Raw genomic sequence first — 18,633 nt, forward strand, 5'->3', positions numbered from 1 at the left:
AAAAAGTAAATTGTTGGTTTCTTGGGCATTGGTGGGGGCTTTGACATGGAGTGTCTTTGAATCTTTAAATTGAATGTTTTAACATCTTCCCTATGACTGTTAAGGTTTAGGTGGATTGTTGATCTGCATTGGGAGTTCCCTGGCATTGTTGTACCAGAGATAGTGCAAGAACTTCCTATACAGGTGTCTAATTTACTGGTTCTCATTTGTTCTTCTGCTTCTTTATCCTAAGCTATTTCTTACTGTAAACTCTTAAATATTCTAATGTAATACCAAATACTAATTCCATGAAGTATACCTAGGGGTCCATCTTGAGGGCCTTTCATATTCCTTTCTTTGTCATGTTGTCAGATTTGTTTCGTGTTCTCTTAAGGTGAAAGTGATGTGTTTTGTCAGCATGTTCCTAATTATACAATTTGTTGAAATAAAATAACTATGTATTAAACATTTCTGGCCAAATACTATTTGTTTTGAATGATAGAACATATGTGCTTCTACTTCCCACTCTGCTTATAAAGGACAAGAATTGGGATGTATCCTAGCCAAACCTCAAATGACATCAATTTACCACTGCCTGCCAACTGATGGAGCTATGAAAATTGTAGATTCTGTATTTGTTTTGATTTATGGGTTGACCTTTATTTGTTTCCATTTCAATAACTGATTTTGTTTGAGTTAATGTGGACCTTTATCCTTCTCATATTTCCCCCGCCCTTCTTTTTCTGTTTTTGTTTTTAGGGACGATTTAGGATTCAGATTTATATCTGAACAGGTCAGTCACCATCCTCCCATTAGTGCATTTTATTCAGAAGGTCTCAATCAGGACTTTATCTTCCATGGCTCAATCTACCCCAAATTGAAGTTCTGGGGGAAAAGTGTAGAAGCAGAGCCCCGAGGAACAATTACACTGGAGCTTCTCAAGTAAGTATTGGGTAATTCAGCTCATGGGTCTTTCCCCTTTAAAAGAGAGATGAGCTATTTCTTTGAAAGACAATTGGCTTAATAAACATCTCTCTCTTGTCTTTGATTGTATCCATGCCCTTATAGTTTGATGGATTCATAGATCTCCTTTAACTTGGTCCAGATAGATACTGTTAAATATAATAATCCCTTTTATTTGAAATACTTTGTTAGCCTTTCTAACACTGAAAACTAACTTAAATACAAATTTTGATTTAGAACATTTTTTCATATGCTTATAGATATATCTTTAATTTCATGCTCTGAGAGCCGCCTGTTAATATCCTTTGACCATTTATCAATTGGGGAGTGGCTTGTATTCTTATAAATTTGACTCAGTTCTTTATGTATTTTAGAAATGAGGCCTTTATCAGAGACACTGGTTGTAAAAATTCTTTCCCAATTTACCACTTCCCTCTTAATCTTAGTAACATTGGCTTTATTTGTACAGAAGCTTTTCAATTTAATGTAATCAAAATTATCCATTTTGCATTTTATAGTGCTCTCTAACTCTTGTTTTGTCATGAAGTCTTCCCCTTTCCATATATCTGATAGGTAAACTATCTGTCCCTTGCTCTCCCAGATTGCTTACAGTATCATCCTTTATACCTAGATCATGCACCCATTTCGACTTTATTTTGGTGTACAGTGTTAGCTATTGATCTATGCCCAATTTTTGCCATACCATATTCCTGTTTTCCCAGCAGTTTTTGTCAAATAGTGTGTTCTTATCCCAAAGACTGGGGTCTTTGGCTTTATCAAATAGTATTTATAGTCATTGGCTGCTGAGTCTTGTGTACCCAATATATTCCATTGATCCACTACTCTATTCCTCAGCCAGTACGAAGTAGTTTTGATGGTTGCTGCTTTATAATACAGATTAAAAGCTGGTATGGCTAGGCCACCTTCCCTAGAATTTCTTTTCATTAATTGCCTTGCTATTCTGAATCTTTTGTTCTTCCAAATGAATTTTGCTACTATTTTTTTCTAGCTCTAGAAAGAAGTGATTTTTTGGTAGATTGATTGGTATGGCACTAAATATGTGATTTAATTTAGGTAAATTATCATTTTTATTATATTAGCTCGACCCAGCTATGAGCAATTGATGTTTTTCCAAGTAGTTAGATCTGACTTTATTTGTGTGAAAAGTGTTTTGTAATTGTGTTCATATAAGTCCTGGGTTTGTTTTGGTGGGTAGATTCCCAAATATTTTATAATGTCTACAGTAACTTTAAATGGGATTTCTCTTTCTATTTCTTGCTGTTGGATTTCATTAGAGATATATAGGAATGCCAACGACTTATGTAGGTTTATTTTATATCCTGAAACTTTGCCAAATGTGTTTATTATCTCAAGTAGCTTTTTACTTGATTTTCTAGGATTCTCTAAGTATATCATCATATCATCTGCAAAGAGTTGATAGATTAGTCTCTTCTTTGCCTAATTTGATTCCTTCAGTTTCTTTTTCTTCTCTTACTGCTATTGCTAACATTTCTAGTACTAGATTGTTAAATACAAATCTTGAATGAATCATATGATCTAGATTTTCAATTAACCTGAAAATTAATGTGAGGAGTTGTTCAAATGTCTGGTTACTCAGGGACTTTCTAAAGTTTTTTTGTACATTATTAATATTCTCTAATCTTTTGCTTACCATAAGCAGAATGTTCTAGTTTAATGATGAATAATAAGGTTAGAAGATAACTTCACAGCCAAAAGTATTAGCCTAGTTATTTGAGTGTAGCAATGTAATTTTAGAGACATAATCGACATAATAATTTCCAGTTATGAATTAGTAAATATTTATACAGTATGTGCAAAGCATTGTTCTGGATATTTAGGGAAATTCAAAGATAAATTAAAAATGGGTCTGCTTGGAAGGAGTTTATAATCTAGTAAGATAACATGTACACAAACATATATTTATCATAGTCTGTATCATAAAAGAGGTACACACAAAATGTGAAGGTTTGGAACAAGGAGTTCTAGCATGGAAATCATGGAAGGTTTTTGGAGGATGTGGTATTTGAGCTGGTCTTTGGATATTGGACAATAGCTTTCCAATAGGCAGTAAACACTGTGAGTATGAGAAAGCTCAAGGCATTTGGAAAACAGTAACTAGTTCAATTTAGTTAAAACATAAGGTTTGTAATTAAAAATAGAAAAGTGGGTTTTGGAGTGCTTTGAATGTCAGGCTAACAAGTCAACAAGCATTTATTAAGTACTTACTATAGACCAGGTGCTATGCTAAGAACTGGGGATACAAAGAAAGACCCCCTTCCCCCAGTACCTTTTTTTTTTTTTTGCCTTTTTCTTTGGAGGGCAGGTGGGGTTAAGTGACTTGCCCAAGGTCACACAGCTAGTTTTTTAGGGTTTTGTTTTTTTTTTTCTTTCTTTCTTTCTTTCTTTTTTTTTTAAGCAATTGGGGTTAAGTAACTTGTTCAAGGTTACACGGCCAGTTATTTCTGGGTGTGGTGCTAAGTATCTGAGCCTGGATTCAATGCCAGGTCTCCCGACTCTGGGACCGGCACTCTTACTCACTGCGCCACCTGGCCGCCCCACACACAGTTAGTTTTTGTGTTAAGTGTCTGAGGCTGGATTTGAACTCAGGTACTCCTGACCAGTGCTCTATTCACTGTGCCACCTAGCCGCCCCTCAATACCACAGTCTAATAACATACAAACAATTTAAGGTGCACATTCCGGATAGATTGGAGATAATCTTAGAGGGAAGGATCTAAGATTAAAGAGGATTGGGAAAGGCTTCTTATAGAAGGTAGAACTTTGATTTGAAGGAAGCCAAGAGGCAGAGATGAGAAGGGAGAAAATTCTAGGTATGAGGGACAGCAAATCAAAATGTTCAAGGTTGGGAGATGACTGTATTTCATTAGGAATAGCAAGGAGGCCAGCACCACGAGATCACTAGAGTATGTGGCAGCGATTAATGTGCAAGAAGACTAGAAAGGTAGGAAGGGACCAGGTTATGAAAACTTAACAAACAAGGGTTTAATTTGGAAGATGATGGAAAATTATTGAAGAAGCTAAGCAGTAGAGTTCAGCCAGAAGTGTTTATAATTTAAAAAGATTAATCTGGTTTTAGTGCATAGCTTGGATTATAACAAGGAGAAAATAGAAGTACAGAGACTGATAAATCAGTTATTTCAGTATTCTAACTGAAGCTCAGCTGGGACATTTCATTTTGGCAGCCAACTCCACATGCCATCATATACATAAACTAGTATCTTGGAGCCTTGCTGTAAGATGACTCATTGCCATATAGATGTACTCAACCAAATACATCAGTGTTGGACCATCTCCAAGGAAGTTTATTTCTCACAAGTACCAAGAAAGTTTATAATAATAGTCTTCTCAAAAAAAAAGTCCAAGGTCAGGCACCTTGAAGATAATGTTGTATGGAGGGTCTTGGTAAAGAAAAAAAGGTCTTTTTAGACAACTGTGTGGCTATAATCCCTTAGTAACACTTTTTATTTACTGTTATTGTAGTTATAGACCCCACAGAATTTAAGCCACTTTGACACATTTTAAACTACCTTTGTACCCAACCTGGGTAACTTGAGTCCATGCTTTACAGGACATATTTGCTTTTATGTTGTAGCTACCATAGTGCGTATATATGCTTCAAAGATTAGATTATACTTCTTTCTAGTTCCAGGATCCCATGATCTATTGTTTTTTGCTGGTAATTATAGCTGTTTGAGGCATTCAGCATAGTACTTGCCACATAGTAATCTCTTAAGAAATGTTGATTGATTGGTTTAAGGTGGTAGCATCACTAGAAATATGTTTATTTTTAAGTTAAGATTTTTGTTAATTTCTCTTTTTCCAAGAAATGACATTTGGTGGTTTTCATGATTAAAAGTAAAATAGCTAGATTATGTGTAGTAAAGGTAGTAGATACTGTTTTGAACTTTATGGGACAGTTCCATATACTTCCAAGTTTTCACACCAATGAACACATAGTTACAACAGTATGGGTTTTGTAGAGTGTTTCTCTTTGGACAACTTCATAGAAAAGCAATTTTCCTTTGTCTCAGTATTTTATTGCTTATTAGCTTTCCTTGACATTTAAGTAAAAGGCTTTGTTGAGGTTACAAAGGAAAGAAAAAATAAATTTCAAACGAATGCTAAATAAATAGCCTCTATTGAGGGAGTTCAAAGACATATTGTGCTCTTCTGCAGGGTTGAAGACCATTATGGTTTAATTCTGTTGGGGATTTTGCTTCTTTGGGTTATGCAGTGAGTTTGCTTCTCTGGTCTCTGAATTGCTTGTTTTTTGACATCTTTTACAGACATAACGAAGCCTACACGTGGACAAATCCTACCTGCTGTGTACATAATATAATTATTGGCAAATTGTGGATAGAACAGTATGGAACAGTTGAAATTTTAAATCACAGGTAACAGAACACAATTGTAAAGTTAAAACATTTCTCTAGCTAAAAGATACCGACCGTGTCTTTATGTAATGGCCAAACAAGATCATGGCATGGTTGTCTATAATTACTCAAGAAGAAACTTAGGACTTAGCATAACTGAGTTCAGGTCCCAATTCTGATACATTTGACCATGATCACGTCACTTAAACACTGAACCTCATTTGTACAGTGTATATAATTATATTTATGCTAACTACCTCATAGACTGATGGTGAAGAAAACACTGTATAATTCTTAATGTACTATAAGTTATTGTTGATTCTTATTTTTATGTTTTTGTCTTAAACTGTTATATGTTATTCATTGTTACTTTACTTTTCACATGTTCTTATTTTTTGCACTTAGTTGTGAACTCTTCAAGAACAAGGGTCTTGTCTTATATTTATATCCCCATTACCTAAAGTAGTGCCTTGCATAGGATGAGTGCTCAAGAAATATTTGTTAGATTTGATTTGTGATCAATGCCATCATATAGTTATGCAATTTTTACATTTTGATCAAAACTTGAGTTGGTTAATTTTGTTTTATTTTGTCCTTCAATAAACAGTTATTGTGTCAAAATATATATTAGGCTTTCAAGATAGAAAGATAAAAAATGACAACACCCCTGCCTTCTAGGAGCATTTTGTAGACTAGTAAAGGGGATAAGATGTGCACAGGTTAATAATACAATTTAGAAAATGGTTCAGTGTATAAGAGAGGTCAAATAGAGTGACTGGAGAGGCTCAAGGAGAGAGGAATAACTTACAACTGAGAGCATCATGGAAGGGTTTACATAGGAGAAGGATCCTAAAATAGGCCTTGAGAGAGAAATATTTCAAGATGTAGAGATGAGGCGGTGAGAGGTTCTGGTGAGATTTGGAGAATCTGAGGAATGATATGGGGAATAGCATGTTCAGATATGAAAGAGAAGAGGACAAGATCAGGGACCAAGAAATAGCTGGTTTTTACTAGAGCATAGAGTAAGTAAAAAGGAGTAGTGTAGAGCAAAGCTGGAGAGGCAGTTTGGGACTAGATTGTAGAGGAATGCCAAATTAATGAACTTGTCTTTTATCCTGTAGGCAGTGGAGTTTTTGAGCACAGGAAACTGACTTTGGTGGTGATGACTTTGGGTAGATGGAGAGGGGAGGCACAGAAAGTAGAGACATGTGGCATGAGGCTCTTTTAATAGACCAGGCAAAAAAGGTAGTAAGAACCTGAACTAGAGTCTGAGCAGTGAAACATGACAATGCCCCACCCTTTCTAAGTAGAAAAAGGGAGGTTCAGACAATCAGTGTATGAGAAAGATATCAGAGGCAAAAGACAAAAATTAGAATTTGACTCCTTCTCTTTTATTCCACCTATCCAACTGGTTTCCAAAGATGATTCTAAGGTTTTGAAGTGGAAAGAATAGGATAATGCCAATGCCATTAGCAGAATTTGTTAGTTATGAGGGTTACATTTTAGAGAAAAGATTTTTGTGACCTCTCTATGCAGTTAACTAAATGTCTTATTTGGAAGTAGAGACAAGAGGGAAAGTAAAAAAGTAAAAAAAAAACAAAACTAAACTAAAAAAGACTTGGTGGTTTAAGTGGGGCAGTTGGAAAAAACTCCCACAAAATCAAGCCCCTGGAAGAACTTCTGAGGGCACTTTAATAATTGGATTCTGTTGGAAATATGGGGGTAAACTTAGGGGAAAGGTCAGGTTTAGTTGAAAAGATTTGGAATTCTTCTACATTGAGGTAATAAGTGGAGCCATGGGAATGAGTGAGATTGCTGGGAAGTGGGGTGAGAAGGGGAGGGAGAGAAAGAAAGGAAGGGAGGAGGTAGAGAGACAAGAAAAGGAGGCAGGAACACAGAAGGACAGAGAGAGAAAAGAAGATAAGGAAAGAAATGAAGGAGAGGGAGAAAATAGAATATGTGTAGAGAAAGAATGTATGTGTATATGTGTGTGTATATAAAAGTGTATTGTGTAGGTATGTTACAGACATATATATACACGTATATATGCACATACACATACATACATACAAGCTAAGTGGTTCAGTGGATAGAGCCCTAGGCCTGGAATCAGGAAGACCTGGCTTCAAATCCAGTCAGGTGGAAGCCTGGTGGCATTGTAGATAGAGCATTGGGCTTGGAATCAAGAAGACTCACCTTCATGAGCTCAAATCTGTCCTCAGAAACTTAATAGTGGTGTGACTCTGGGCTAGCTGTGTGACCTTGGACAAGTTACTTAACCCTGCTTGCCTCAGTTCCTCATCTGTAAAATGAGCTAGAGAAGTAAATGGCAAACCTTCTAGTATCTTTGCCAAGAAAATCCCAAAATGGGGTCACAGTGAAATGATGTGGCACAGCAAATGTGCCAGGTACTATGCTAAGATGCCTAAAGCACTCCCTATAGTTGACTTTCTGCCGTCCCAGACATCATTCTCTAGGTATCTAGGGTTCCAGAGTGCTAGCTATGAAGAGAACTCTAACCTGTTTTAAGACCATATCTCTAAGCATAGAGGGCAGCTAAGTATCTTAAGGGCTAAGTATCCCTAAGACACTGGGGCTGGTGGGATGAGAGAATGGGCATAGGAAGAAGGAGGAGACTTAGCTGCTGGGGATTGAAATTGGAAGCTGAGCACTTGTGCCAGGTATAGGGTTATCTTCTGGGTGTGTCTCATACTCCTACTATTTGAGGTGTGAACTCTGGGATGATAGCAAAGAATGAGTTCATTGTGCCCAAGGATTAGGTTTCGGAGTTAGAAATCTTGGCTTTCCTGGAGTGATAGGCCAGGACTTAATCCTGTTACCAGTTGTCATAGAACAAATGACCCCTATCCACTTTGTCATTTCCTGTCCTATGGCAAGTACATCCAAGTTCTTTTTTTTTAAAAAGCAATTGGGGTTAAGTAACTTGCTCAAGGTTACATGGCCAGTTATTAGTGTGATGCTAAGTATCAGAGCCCGGATTCGATCCCAGGTCATCCCAACTCTGGGGCTGGTGCTCTTACTCACTGAGCTTCCTGGCTGCCCTAAGCAATTGGGGTTAAGTAACTTGCTCAAGGTTACACGGCCAGGTGTTTCTGAGTGGGTGCTAAGTGTCTGAGCTTGGATTCGATCCCAGGTCATCCCAACTCTGGGGCTGGTGCTCTTACTCACTGAGCTTCCTGGCTGCCCCTAAGCAATTGGGGTTAAGTAACTTGCTCAAGGTTACACGGCCAGGTGTTTCTGGGTGGGCGCTAAGTGTCTGAGCCCAGATTCGATTCCAGGTCATCCCGACTCTGGGGCCAGTGCTCTTACTCACTGTGCTACCTGGCTGCCCCCATTTCAAGTTCTTAATAACCTTATCCTTGTGCTTTAGAGTAGGATCTGTTGAAGTCAAAATCCTCTTCCCTTTCTTTTTTCTCCCTGTATTTTTACCCATATGCACCTCAATCCTACTCCACCATAGTCCATATACTTTTCTTCCTGTTAACATTGTGCCCTCTAAAATCCTTGCTTCATTATTAACACGCTTCTCTTTTTCTCTTTACTTTGTACTCTTTCCATCTTCTTTTCAGTAACAGTAACTTGACTCGTCCAGAAGTTACTATAATATTTTTACATTTCTTAGTACTGAATGTTTGTTATATTATGCCAACCCATCCCCCAACCCCAACAAGAATTTAGCCAGAAGAAAGAGCAGTTATACTCTTTTCTCTTTGCTGACACCACTCAGCAATCTTCTTTATTTGTGCTTTCATCTGCTGACCTCTAGGTCATTTTCCCTCCTGTTTTCTCAAGCTAAAAGTTTAGTGTCCTGGTGGGGGCCATCTCTAGTTGTCCTGATCTATATCTTGCCGCTGGATGTAGAGGGCTCTGGAGGAGAAAGTGAGGCTGGTGACTTTGCATAGCCCTCCCTCACTTAGACCCAATTCACTTGCAAGTTATGACATCACCTTCCTGATCATCACTTTCAAGAACAAAGGACAAACATAGTGTTGTAGTACCAGGTTTACGCTATTCCTCCTTGCCCTCAACCCTTCCCTTACACTTGAGGCCTTCTACATATTTATTGATGTTTTCCCATGGACATACTGACGTCCCATTTCATATTTCATTAATTTTCTTCATTAATCTTCTAAACTCCAATGAATTCCATCTCCATTCTACTTCATCCACACAAAGGGATGTTCATATCCTTGAACTAACCATAACTGTTAACTGTTCTATCCAGAATTTTGTAATTCTTCTCTTTGGACAGATCCTCTTCCCTTTCAGTCTTTCCTTCTATCTCACCTTTCTTAAAACTATTCATCTTCACAGTGGCCTAAAATCACTCTGCTCCTCCTTCTGTTAACCCATCACTTTTGCTCTGGTCTCATGTCCCTCCCTTCATATATGTTATCAGCTGCCCCCTTGTCTAACTTTGCCAAACTTCAACCCTCAGTTATCCCCACTCTCTCCTTTTTCCATTTGTGCTCACGTGCTGAACATTCCTAGAGAAAACTGTGTGACTGTATTAACTGTGTTCACTATAAATTTATCTCATCTAACCTCAAACTGGAACCTCATTTCTGCACAGCAAACCTTTTATTCTTCCCTGATTGACTTTCTATTACAGTCTTCACAGTGGCTATTACAAACCTCTCTCATTATGTACTTTCTTCCCACTCCCTCTCAACAGAAGACCTTGTTACATACTTTACTGAAAAAAATAGAGGGTTTCCTTTACAAACTCTCTCTCCTACTCCCACTCCACATCTTTAAATCTCAGTCCATCATCCCCCCATTCTCTCTTTCTTAGCTCTGGTCTCTGAGGAGGTAGGCCTTCTCCTTGCTAAAGCTAAATCCTCCACTTGTACACTTTTCCTTTAGGAGCCCCCCTCTCCCCATCATTCTCTTTCTTATACTAAATCTCTTCTGATGCACTGACTCCTTTACTTCTGTTATAGACATTCCCAGGTCTCCTCCACCTTCTAAAAAAATTCCTTCACTTGTTGCTGCCATTCTGTCAAACTATCATCCTATATATTTTCACCTTGCCAGCAATAAAATCCTAGGAAAAGCAGTTTACTATGGTTGCTTCTATTTCTTCATTTTCCACTCATTTCCTTTTTTTTTATTTTTATATTTTTTGCTTTTTGGAGGGCAATTGGGGTTAAGTGACTTGCCCAAGGTCACATGGCTATTATTTTGTGTTAAGTGTCTGAGGCCGGATCTGAACCCAAGTCCTCCTGACTCCAGGGCCGGTGCTCTATTCACTGTACCACCTAGCCACCCCTGCACTCATTTCTTAATCCCCTTAACTCTGACTGTGGTGATTCATCTAAAACTATCCAAAGTTACCAATGATTCTAACTACTAAGTCCAATGGATTTTTCTTAGTCTTTGTTCTACTTGACCTCTCTGTGGATTTTGATGCTGTTAACTAACTCCTCTTCCTGAATGTTCTCTCTTCTCTTGGATCTCTTCCTTGGCTCTTTACTCCTTAATTTTCTTTCATGGATCATCTTCTTCGTGATTGCAGTGGGTGGCCCCAAGGCTCTGTCTGTCTTTTATCGTGGTAAACTTTCTCCCTTGGTGCTCTCATCATTTCCCATGGGTTCAGTGATCATTTCTGTGCAAATAAGCCGAGAATGTAGAAACAAAAATAACTTATATTCACATAGCCCTTTAAGGTTTGTAAAGTACTTGGAATACAATCTCATTTGGGGTGTGTGTCTGTGTGTGTGTGTGTGTGTGTGTGTCTGTGTCTGTGTGTATCTCCATATATATACATACACACATATCTGTTGTTCAGTTGTTTTTCAGTTGTGTCCAACTCTCTGTGACCCCATTTGCGGTTTTCTTGGGAAAGATACTACTGTAATTTGCCATTTCCTTCTCCAGCTCATTTTACAGATGAGGAACTGAAGCAAAAAGGGTTAAGTGACTTGCCCAGGGTCACACATCTAGGAAGTATCTGAGGCCAGATTTGAACTCAGGAGATGACTTTTCCTAATTCCAAACCTCTAGCCACTGTGCCCGCATCTAGCTATCCTCTTCACCTGTCTGTCCCTATGTACAGATACTCGATGCTAAATAGATCAGATACTCGATGCTAAATAGATATACATATAATATATAAACATGTGCGTGCATGCGTGCATGTGTGTGTATCCTGAATCTTAATCTTTTTCTTGAATTCTAGTCTCACATTTACAACTAGATATTCTCTAGGCATGTGCAGAACCTCTGTCATAGTACAGGTTTTCATCATTCCTCACACAATACTATAATAGCCTCCTCATTGCTCCCCAGTTCAAATATGGTTCCCAAATTAAAGACATTTGCTAAAATACATCAGACCTTAGGAAAAAAGTCTTCCGTAACTCCTGTCTAGCCTCCTAGTTGTGCTTCATGCATCTTTCCTTTACTCATTCTTTGTTCCAGTCACATTATTCTCACTCACACCATTACATGAGATTTCAGCTCTTGCCTCTGTGACATTGTGCAAGTTGTCTCCCATGTATAGAATACACTCTTTTCTCATCTCTGCCTCATTGAATCCCGAGCTTCTTTAAAATTATTGCTCAGGTGCTACCTCTTAAATAATTTCTTCATTCTCATCTTCTCCCCCTGGTTATTAATAGCTTCTTGAAATTATTTTTTTATCATGTCATATTACCTTGCGCATGCTATCTTTGCCCAAGGGAATATAAGCTCTTTGGGGGTAGGGAGTATTTCTTTTTTGTCTTTATAGTCCCAGTATCTCATACAGTACCTGGCACAGATTAAGCATTTAATAAATGTTTGTTGAATTTTACTGGATGTTGTAAGATTTGAGGTTAAGGGATTGAGAGGCCTGGGTGTTCGGGTAATTTATGTGATTATCCAAATTGCCAAAAATGATGGCAGAGGATGGGGAAAAGAGGGAGCGGGAGCCTGTGCCTGTGTCACTTAGGAAGGCAGGAGAGCATCATGAAGGTCATCAGATGACAGCAACAAAGATTGGTAAAGGGATTCTATTTGAATTTGTTCTAAAAATTGAATACTTCCAAGACAGATTGCTTGTGATCTTTGAAATGTGATGGGAAAATCTTTATAATGCAGTGGAGTTTTATGGTTTCTCTTCTAGAACTGGAGATAAATGTGTACTTAACTTTAAATCATGTGGGCTGTTTGGGAAAGAACTTCACAAAATAGAAGGATACATTCAGGACAAAAGGTAGGTGCAAATCGTTGGTTCAAAGTAGTTTCCATCTTTAATTTTGACAAAGCTTCTTTGTAAATTATTTTAATTTGGACTTTAATTTTTTTTTAATGATTGAGTTTTGAAATTGAATTTTTTTTTCAATCTAGACCTATTGATTTCAGTGGTATAGAGGAGCTCCTAGTAAGGAAACTCTTTCTATCAATGCAAATCAACAACTATTCTGCAACTTAGAGTCTTTTGAGAGTTTCTAGCCAGCATAGAGAGTTTAAATAACTTGGCCAGGGTTACATAGCTATTATGTGTCTGGGAAAGGACTTGAACCCTCTATCCTTCTAACTCTGAGGTTGGCTTTCTCACCTCTACTCCATGTTGTTTCTCTTATGATTTGACATCGTAAAATGTTTGAATAATTTGTCTGCAGGACTAAAAACAAAACTTATTGCTTCCTTTTACTCTTGATTAAAATCCTCAAATTGCTATTTTTAAAAATTAGATTTGGTCATGTCTATAGCTTGCCTATGTAGAACCAACCTATTTTCAAATTAGAAAAGTTAGGGAAACCATTTAATTAGGTCGGTTTTGTTTTTGGTATAGTGATAGGTGATTAGAACACTGAGAAGATTTCTTCTCTGACGATACTGTCTATATTAATTATCTTAATAATAATATGTGATTTGTGTAATTTTCTCACATACATTCCTTTAGAGAAATCACATTGCCAATTTAAAAGCAGAAGTGTGAATTTGGTTTCACTGTGTACCCTTTGTCTGCTTAAAGCTGAGCCATATTAACTAGTTTGTGGTAAGAGCCATTTTTTTTTCATGATCGGTTTTTTGGGTTTCTATAGTTTAAATACCTTTTTTACTTTTTGCAAGCAGGTAAATTGCTAGTGGCATTGTAATAAAGAGCCTGTCTTTTGCTTTAACTTATTTCAGTGGCTTTTGTGAAAAGTGACCCTTTTTGGCCAGGTCATTTCACCTCTCTAAGGTTCAGTTTCCTCATCCAAGAAATGAAAAAACTGGAATTAAATTATGGTTTCTTCTAATTGAAAATTTGTGTTTTAAAATGAAGACATTTGTATTTCTTAGCCTTTTGTGCCCTGCTGGGTTTTAAGACCTGTTCAAATAATCGATAAAATAACTTGGAAAAAAAGGATTAAGGAGTTTCTCTCATTTGAATAAATTAGAATTCAGCTTTCACATTTGAAAGAACAGCAGCCTTGTTCATTGGAACACAAAGGAAGGTTGCATCGCACACACACTAATTCTCAGCCGGTGAAGAGCTAGTCTGAGGCCTCATGAAAATGGGCTTTGTGCTCACCAAGGTACTTTAAAGAGACATGTTATTGAGGGATTCTTTCCAAGGCAAGTGATTTAGAGTCCTGCTGCTCACTAATTCTGGGTGTGGACATTCTTGCTTATTCTTGATTTTCTAGTTTTCTGCTTTTAGGTTAGATTGCATTATTCCTGAAAATGTACCTTTGTAATTGTAATTTTCCTCCTAGGAACAGATCATTTTTCTCACTGTTAGATCACTGTGCTTGCCCAATCCCTGGTATGAACTTCACAGAAAATAGTACCTTTACAATAATACTAAAAATACTAATAGTTAACAATTACATGGCACTTTAAGGCATATAGAACTTTTTACATGCATTTCCACATTTAGTCTTCACAATAATCCTGTTGCAGTTATTTCCTTTTTACACATGAGGAAACTGAGGCTCATAGAGGCTTAAAGTCTTGCCCAGGGTTCATGTATTCCTTGTCACAGGCAGGCTTAGAATCCAGATCTCTCCTGACTTCAGGTTTAGTACAGGTTTAGTACTGATTCTAGGTAGAACTTTCAAAGGTGGTACCCTTCTACTCTCTAGAGTAATTGCCCTCTAGAGTAAGACCAGAAAAATCAGATACTTTATGTTACCCCTTAAGCATTGACTGCAAACATATCATTCTTTCTTCTTCCCCACTAGCTACAAGAAAATGACAGTTTTTGCTTATTACTTCTGGCTACATCCTTCTCAATCATTTAATTTATTCCTTTCTTCCAAATTCTTATCCAGGGGAAGTGATCCATTCTGCAATGCTGAAACTTCTGTGCTTTCTTTCTATTTTAACCCTTAATAACTGAGTTGAACATTTTGCAACTTAATCCTTTTTAATGAAAGCCATTTTTTCACCTCTGCTTTGTAGCATTGCCATTCAGCTTTTTCATTTTTCACACCCTCACACTCTTTTCTGCTTTCTCAATAAATTTTAACTTTTTTAAGTGAACGAACTAAGAGCATGAATATTCTGTCCATAGTAATTAGAATAAATGATCCAAACTAGTCTTTCAGTGTTTTTATGCCCAGAGGCAGCCCAGATATTCTGAAGGAAAAAGTGCCAAAAGAAGAAGCTAGAGCCACTATTGAAATTAAAATCCAGCTAATTTTAATGAATAGTTTATAATTTATATTAACTGTGCAAAAAAGAAAATAAAGTTCTTTTTGACCACAGCAAAAAGAAGCTCTTTATGATATATGGCAAGTGGACTGAATGTTTATGGGGCATAGATCCTGTTTCCTATGAGTCCTACAAAAAGCATGAAAAGAAAGGTGACCACCAGAAAAAAGCAAAACCGGTAAGGTTTCTAATACTTGGAATAAGTGTTCCTGTGAATTTTTCTCTATCATATCTGAGAACAGAAATAGGTGGATGAAGGGCTTCAGAGTAAATATGTATAAATTAGCTCATGATTACTGACATCTAGCAAATCATCCTCACTTTCAACTAACCTATAAGAAGGCCACAGTGTACCTTAGTGTCCCCAGATAAGAAGTGGGAAATGAATGGGGTAGTTAGAGTTTTTCTGTTGTAACGAAGCAGGCTAGCTGGTTTCTGGAGCTGATTGAAACTGAAAACTAAGTTGAATGTCATTTGAGTTCACATCTTTCTAATGTCTTAGTGATTACCCACCCCAAAGACAGGAAAACAAATCTTATTTAAAAGTATTTCTCCTTCCAAGGTCTGTGTTCTGGCATATTTCCTGCAAAGATGTTTTAAGTTCTGTGAATTTTTTCACCTTGATAGTTAATGTTTATAATTATAAGCCCATATCTTTTTCTTCCATTTAGTTTTGAGTACTAGATAATGTATTCAATAATAATCCAGCAGTAGGGGGGAAAATCTTTTTTTCTTAGCCTTGTGCAGTATTATACTTTTGGACCAGTTCATTCTTCAGTCTAAAATTAAAGCTGGAATTTGAAAAGAAACACCTGATTTCTATTAAATAAATCGGAGTACACTGGAGATATTCATTGTCGATTTAACATATAGTCAACATCAGCCATACTTTGTCACTTTTATTTTACATTGTGATATAAATGGACTATAATAGTCACTTTTACTATTAATGCTCATTTATTTTAAAAACTCATACTTCTGTTTAAAGGAAAGGTGGTTCTCAAATGTTGTCTACTGATTGATGTCTTTATACATGTTTAACCTATTCAACAAGTTTAAAATACTAGATTCATTTTTATTCCCAATGGCCTTTAAATGAAATTTTTTTTAATAAGAGTAGCAGAATGATTCTTAAGTATATTTTCATTTTTTCCTCTCATACTGGACTAATAAGGTAACATGCCTTCAGTTTTTATAAAGTGATCTTTCAATTTATTGAAGCAATTTTCAAGCTTTATTTTTCATTCTTTTAATCAGCAAATTCAACTGGCAAACTATACCACCAAAGTTTCCTTTGTGTATTCTCCCTGTCCCCCCCTCATGTCCTTGTTTAATATGTTACACATATATGCATATATCTGTATGCACATAAATACATGTATACATGTGAGGGGGCTGGATTAAATTACCTCTGAGGCTCCTTCCACCTTTGAATAAATGATCCTATTTATCATGCTGTCTTGTGGCTAAGTCTATAGATACTGAGGTTATTTCTACCTAAGGATCACCAATATGGAAATGGCCTGTGTCTTGAGGACAGAAACTTCTGGGTAACAGAAATGTGTCATCCAAGAAGATCAGTATGATCTCAAATATTTCACTTAAAAAAGCATTTTTTAGCCACTCCGAACCAATATTATGCAGTGTAGTATTGTATGTAAGTTATCTAATAAGGGTAAGTATATAGTTTATCCTTTGGTTTACCCTACTCAGTTTTGAAAGACAGTGAGCAAATTGACACTGGTAAAAAAAAAAAACCTTTACAAGAGAAGAGTGCTGGATACTCTAGAAACAGTTTTATTTCTTTCCCCATATTGATGATGACCTGACTATATTATCATTATTATTTTTTTTTAAAGCAATTGGGGTTAAGTAACTTGCCCAAGGTTACAGGCCAGTTTGTGTGTGTGTGGGTGGGTGGGTGTGTGTGTGTGGGTGTTAAGTATCTGAGGCCAGAACCAATCCTGGGTCCTCCTGACTGTGGGGCCGGCGCTCTTACTCACCTCGCCACTTAGCTGCTCCACCTGACTATATTCTAAATTGGGTGAGATGTGTTTTTTACTAATAAAAGCCCTCTCTCAAAAAAAGGGGGGAAAAGGGGTATATTAAATTTTTCCCCAATGTTTCATTAACACAAAGTTGATGATTTCTGAAGTTTAACAATCAATCTTACATAGTGACATTTCATAAAGTGCTTTGGAAATAGTCAGCTGGATACCAGGAAGGCAGGAATTATTTGTACCAACCTAGCTGCTATAGTGCATTTGTTAGTAACTCAAAAGCTTTGGACAGTAGAAACCAGCTTATATTAAATTAAATTACAGTTGGTGTAATGATTTGGGAACACCATAGTAAACATGTGATTAAACAGTTTAATGGTGGAAGTTTTATTGGAAATTTCAGGTAATTTGGAAATAATATTACAAAGGTAACTTTTAAAATTTTAGTTTGTATACCTTTTGAAGTTCAAAGTAATTCCTTTCCTGTTTAGTGTTCAGCCCCTATAGGTGCTCTCTTCCATATCCTTCCACTGTAATGTCCATTCAGTTTAAGAGGATAGATTTTTAAGACTTCATGAAGAAACGGTGCCTATTTTTTGCTCAATTATCCAGCGAACCTTTACATCTTCACTTTGAGCCTCATGTTGTGTAAGCATCCTTACTGCATTCAACTGTGGTAGGTATGAAGTTGAGTAATAGTTCTAGCCCTCATGAAGCCTACATTCTAATTAAAGGAATAGGAGTTAAGCAATTGGTTACCATAATTGAGTAAAGGCCAGTATTTTATGACAAGGGCTTTAGAGTGTTAAAAAAAAAAGTGCTATGTGAGATCATTGGGGGTATTAGTAGTAGTAGTAGTAGTAGTAGTAGTAGTAGTAGTAGTAGTAGTAGTAGTAGTAGTGGTAATTATGGGGTATCAGGGAAAACTTTATGAAGAAGGTAGCTTTTGATTTGAGCTTTAAAGGATAGGTAGGAGTTCAACAGGCTTATCAACAGAGTATTTTCCCCAGTTTCAAATATTAATTGAGCTATTGATTTGTTAACATATTACTTAATTTGCAAAAGCTATTTTAAAAAATAATCTTTTTATGGCTATAAAAAATCTACATCTTTTTCTCTTGGTTGATTATGTGCAGAAATTTTCAATACTATGGTTGAGCATAAATAATACACCTATTTAGTTAAAAAGTCATCATTTCTTAGAGGTGTTTTCTGCTATAGGACTTTCTATATAACACTAGTATTCCTATGAACTTTAATTTTATTTATTTATATAGTTTACTTAATAGGGCATACTTTATTTTGTTTGACTAAAAAGAATAAATTATTGGAGAATAGGAAGGGGCATAATTTGTGACTTATTTTTAGAATTCTTAAACTTTATTGACCTTGTACCAGAAGTTTCTGTTCATAGATGACTGCAGGGGTCTCAGAATTAGGGTTTATGAAATGTCTGTCATGTTAAAAAGAACCTTTGTGTTTTCTGACTTTTCCCTCTCCATCACCTTTCCTATCTAGTCATTTACCAAGTTCTCTCCATTCTACCCCCACAACATCTTTCCTTTCTTTCTTCATTACTATTCCTGCTACTGCTGCTACCCCCTTTTAAACCACAATACCGCTTAC

General features: G+C 36.6%; 1 protein-coding gene across 6 annotated transcripts in view; it reads left to right on the top strand.

Annotated features, from left to right (window-relative positions):
• OSBPL2 (oxysterol binding protein like 2) overlaps positions 1-18,633 on the top strand; it is a 122,052-nt gene that overhangs the window by 87,928 nt on the left and 15,491 nt on the right. For all 6 annotated transcript variants that reach the window (XM_069072538.1, XM_069072539.1, XM_069072535.1 and 3 more), the window contains 4 exons: positions 739-921; positions 5,270-5,377; positions 12,486-12,575; positions 15,062-15,185. In XM_069072538.1, the coding sequence (XP_068928639.1) occupies positions 739-921; positions 5,270-5,377; positions 12,486-12,575; positions 15,062-15,185 (505 nt within the window). The remainder of the gene's footprint in view (positions 1-738; positions 922-5,269; positions 5,378-12,485; positions 12,576-15,061; positions 15,186-18,633) is intronic.

Source organism: Petaurus breviceps, unplaced genomic scaffold, assembly GCF_028583685.1.
Source record: "Petaurus breviceps papuanus isolate PSGF00001 unplaced genomic scaffold, PetGlider_PUasm1.0 90847, whole genome shotgun sequence".
In the NCBI taxonomy this organism is placed as follows: domain Eukaryota; kingdom Metazoa; phylum Chordata; class Mammalia; order Diprotodontia; family Petauridae; genus Petaurus; species Petaurus breviceps.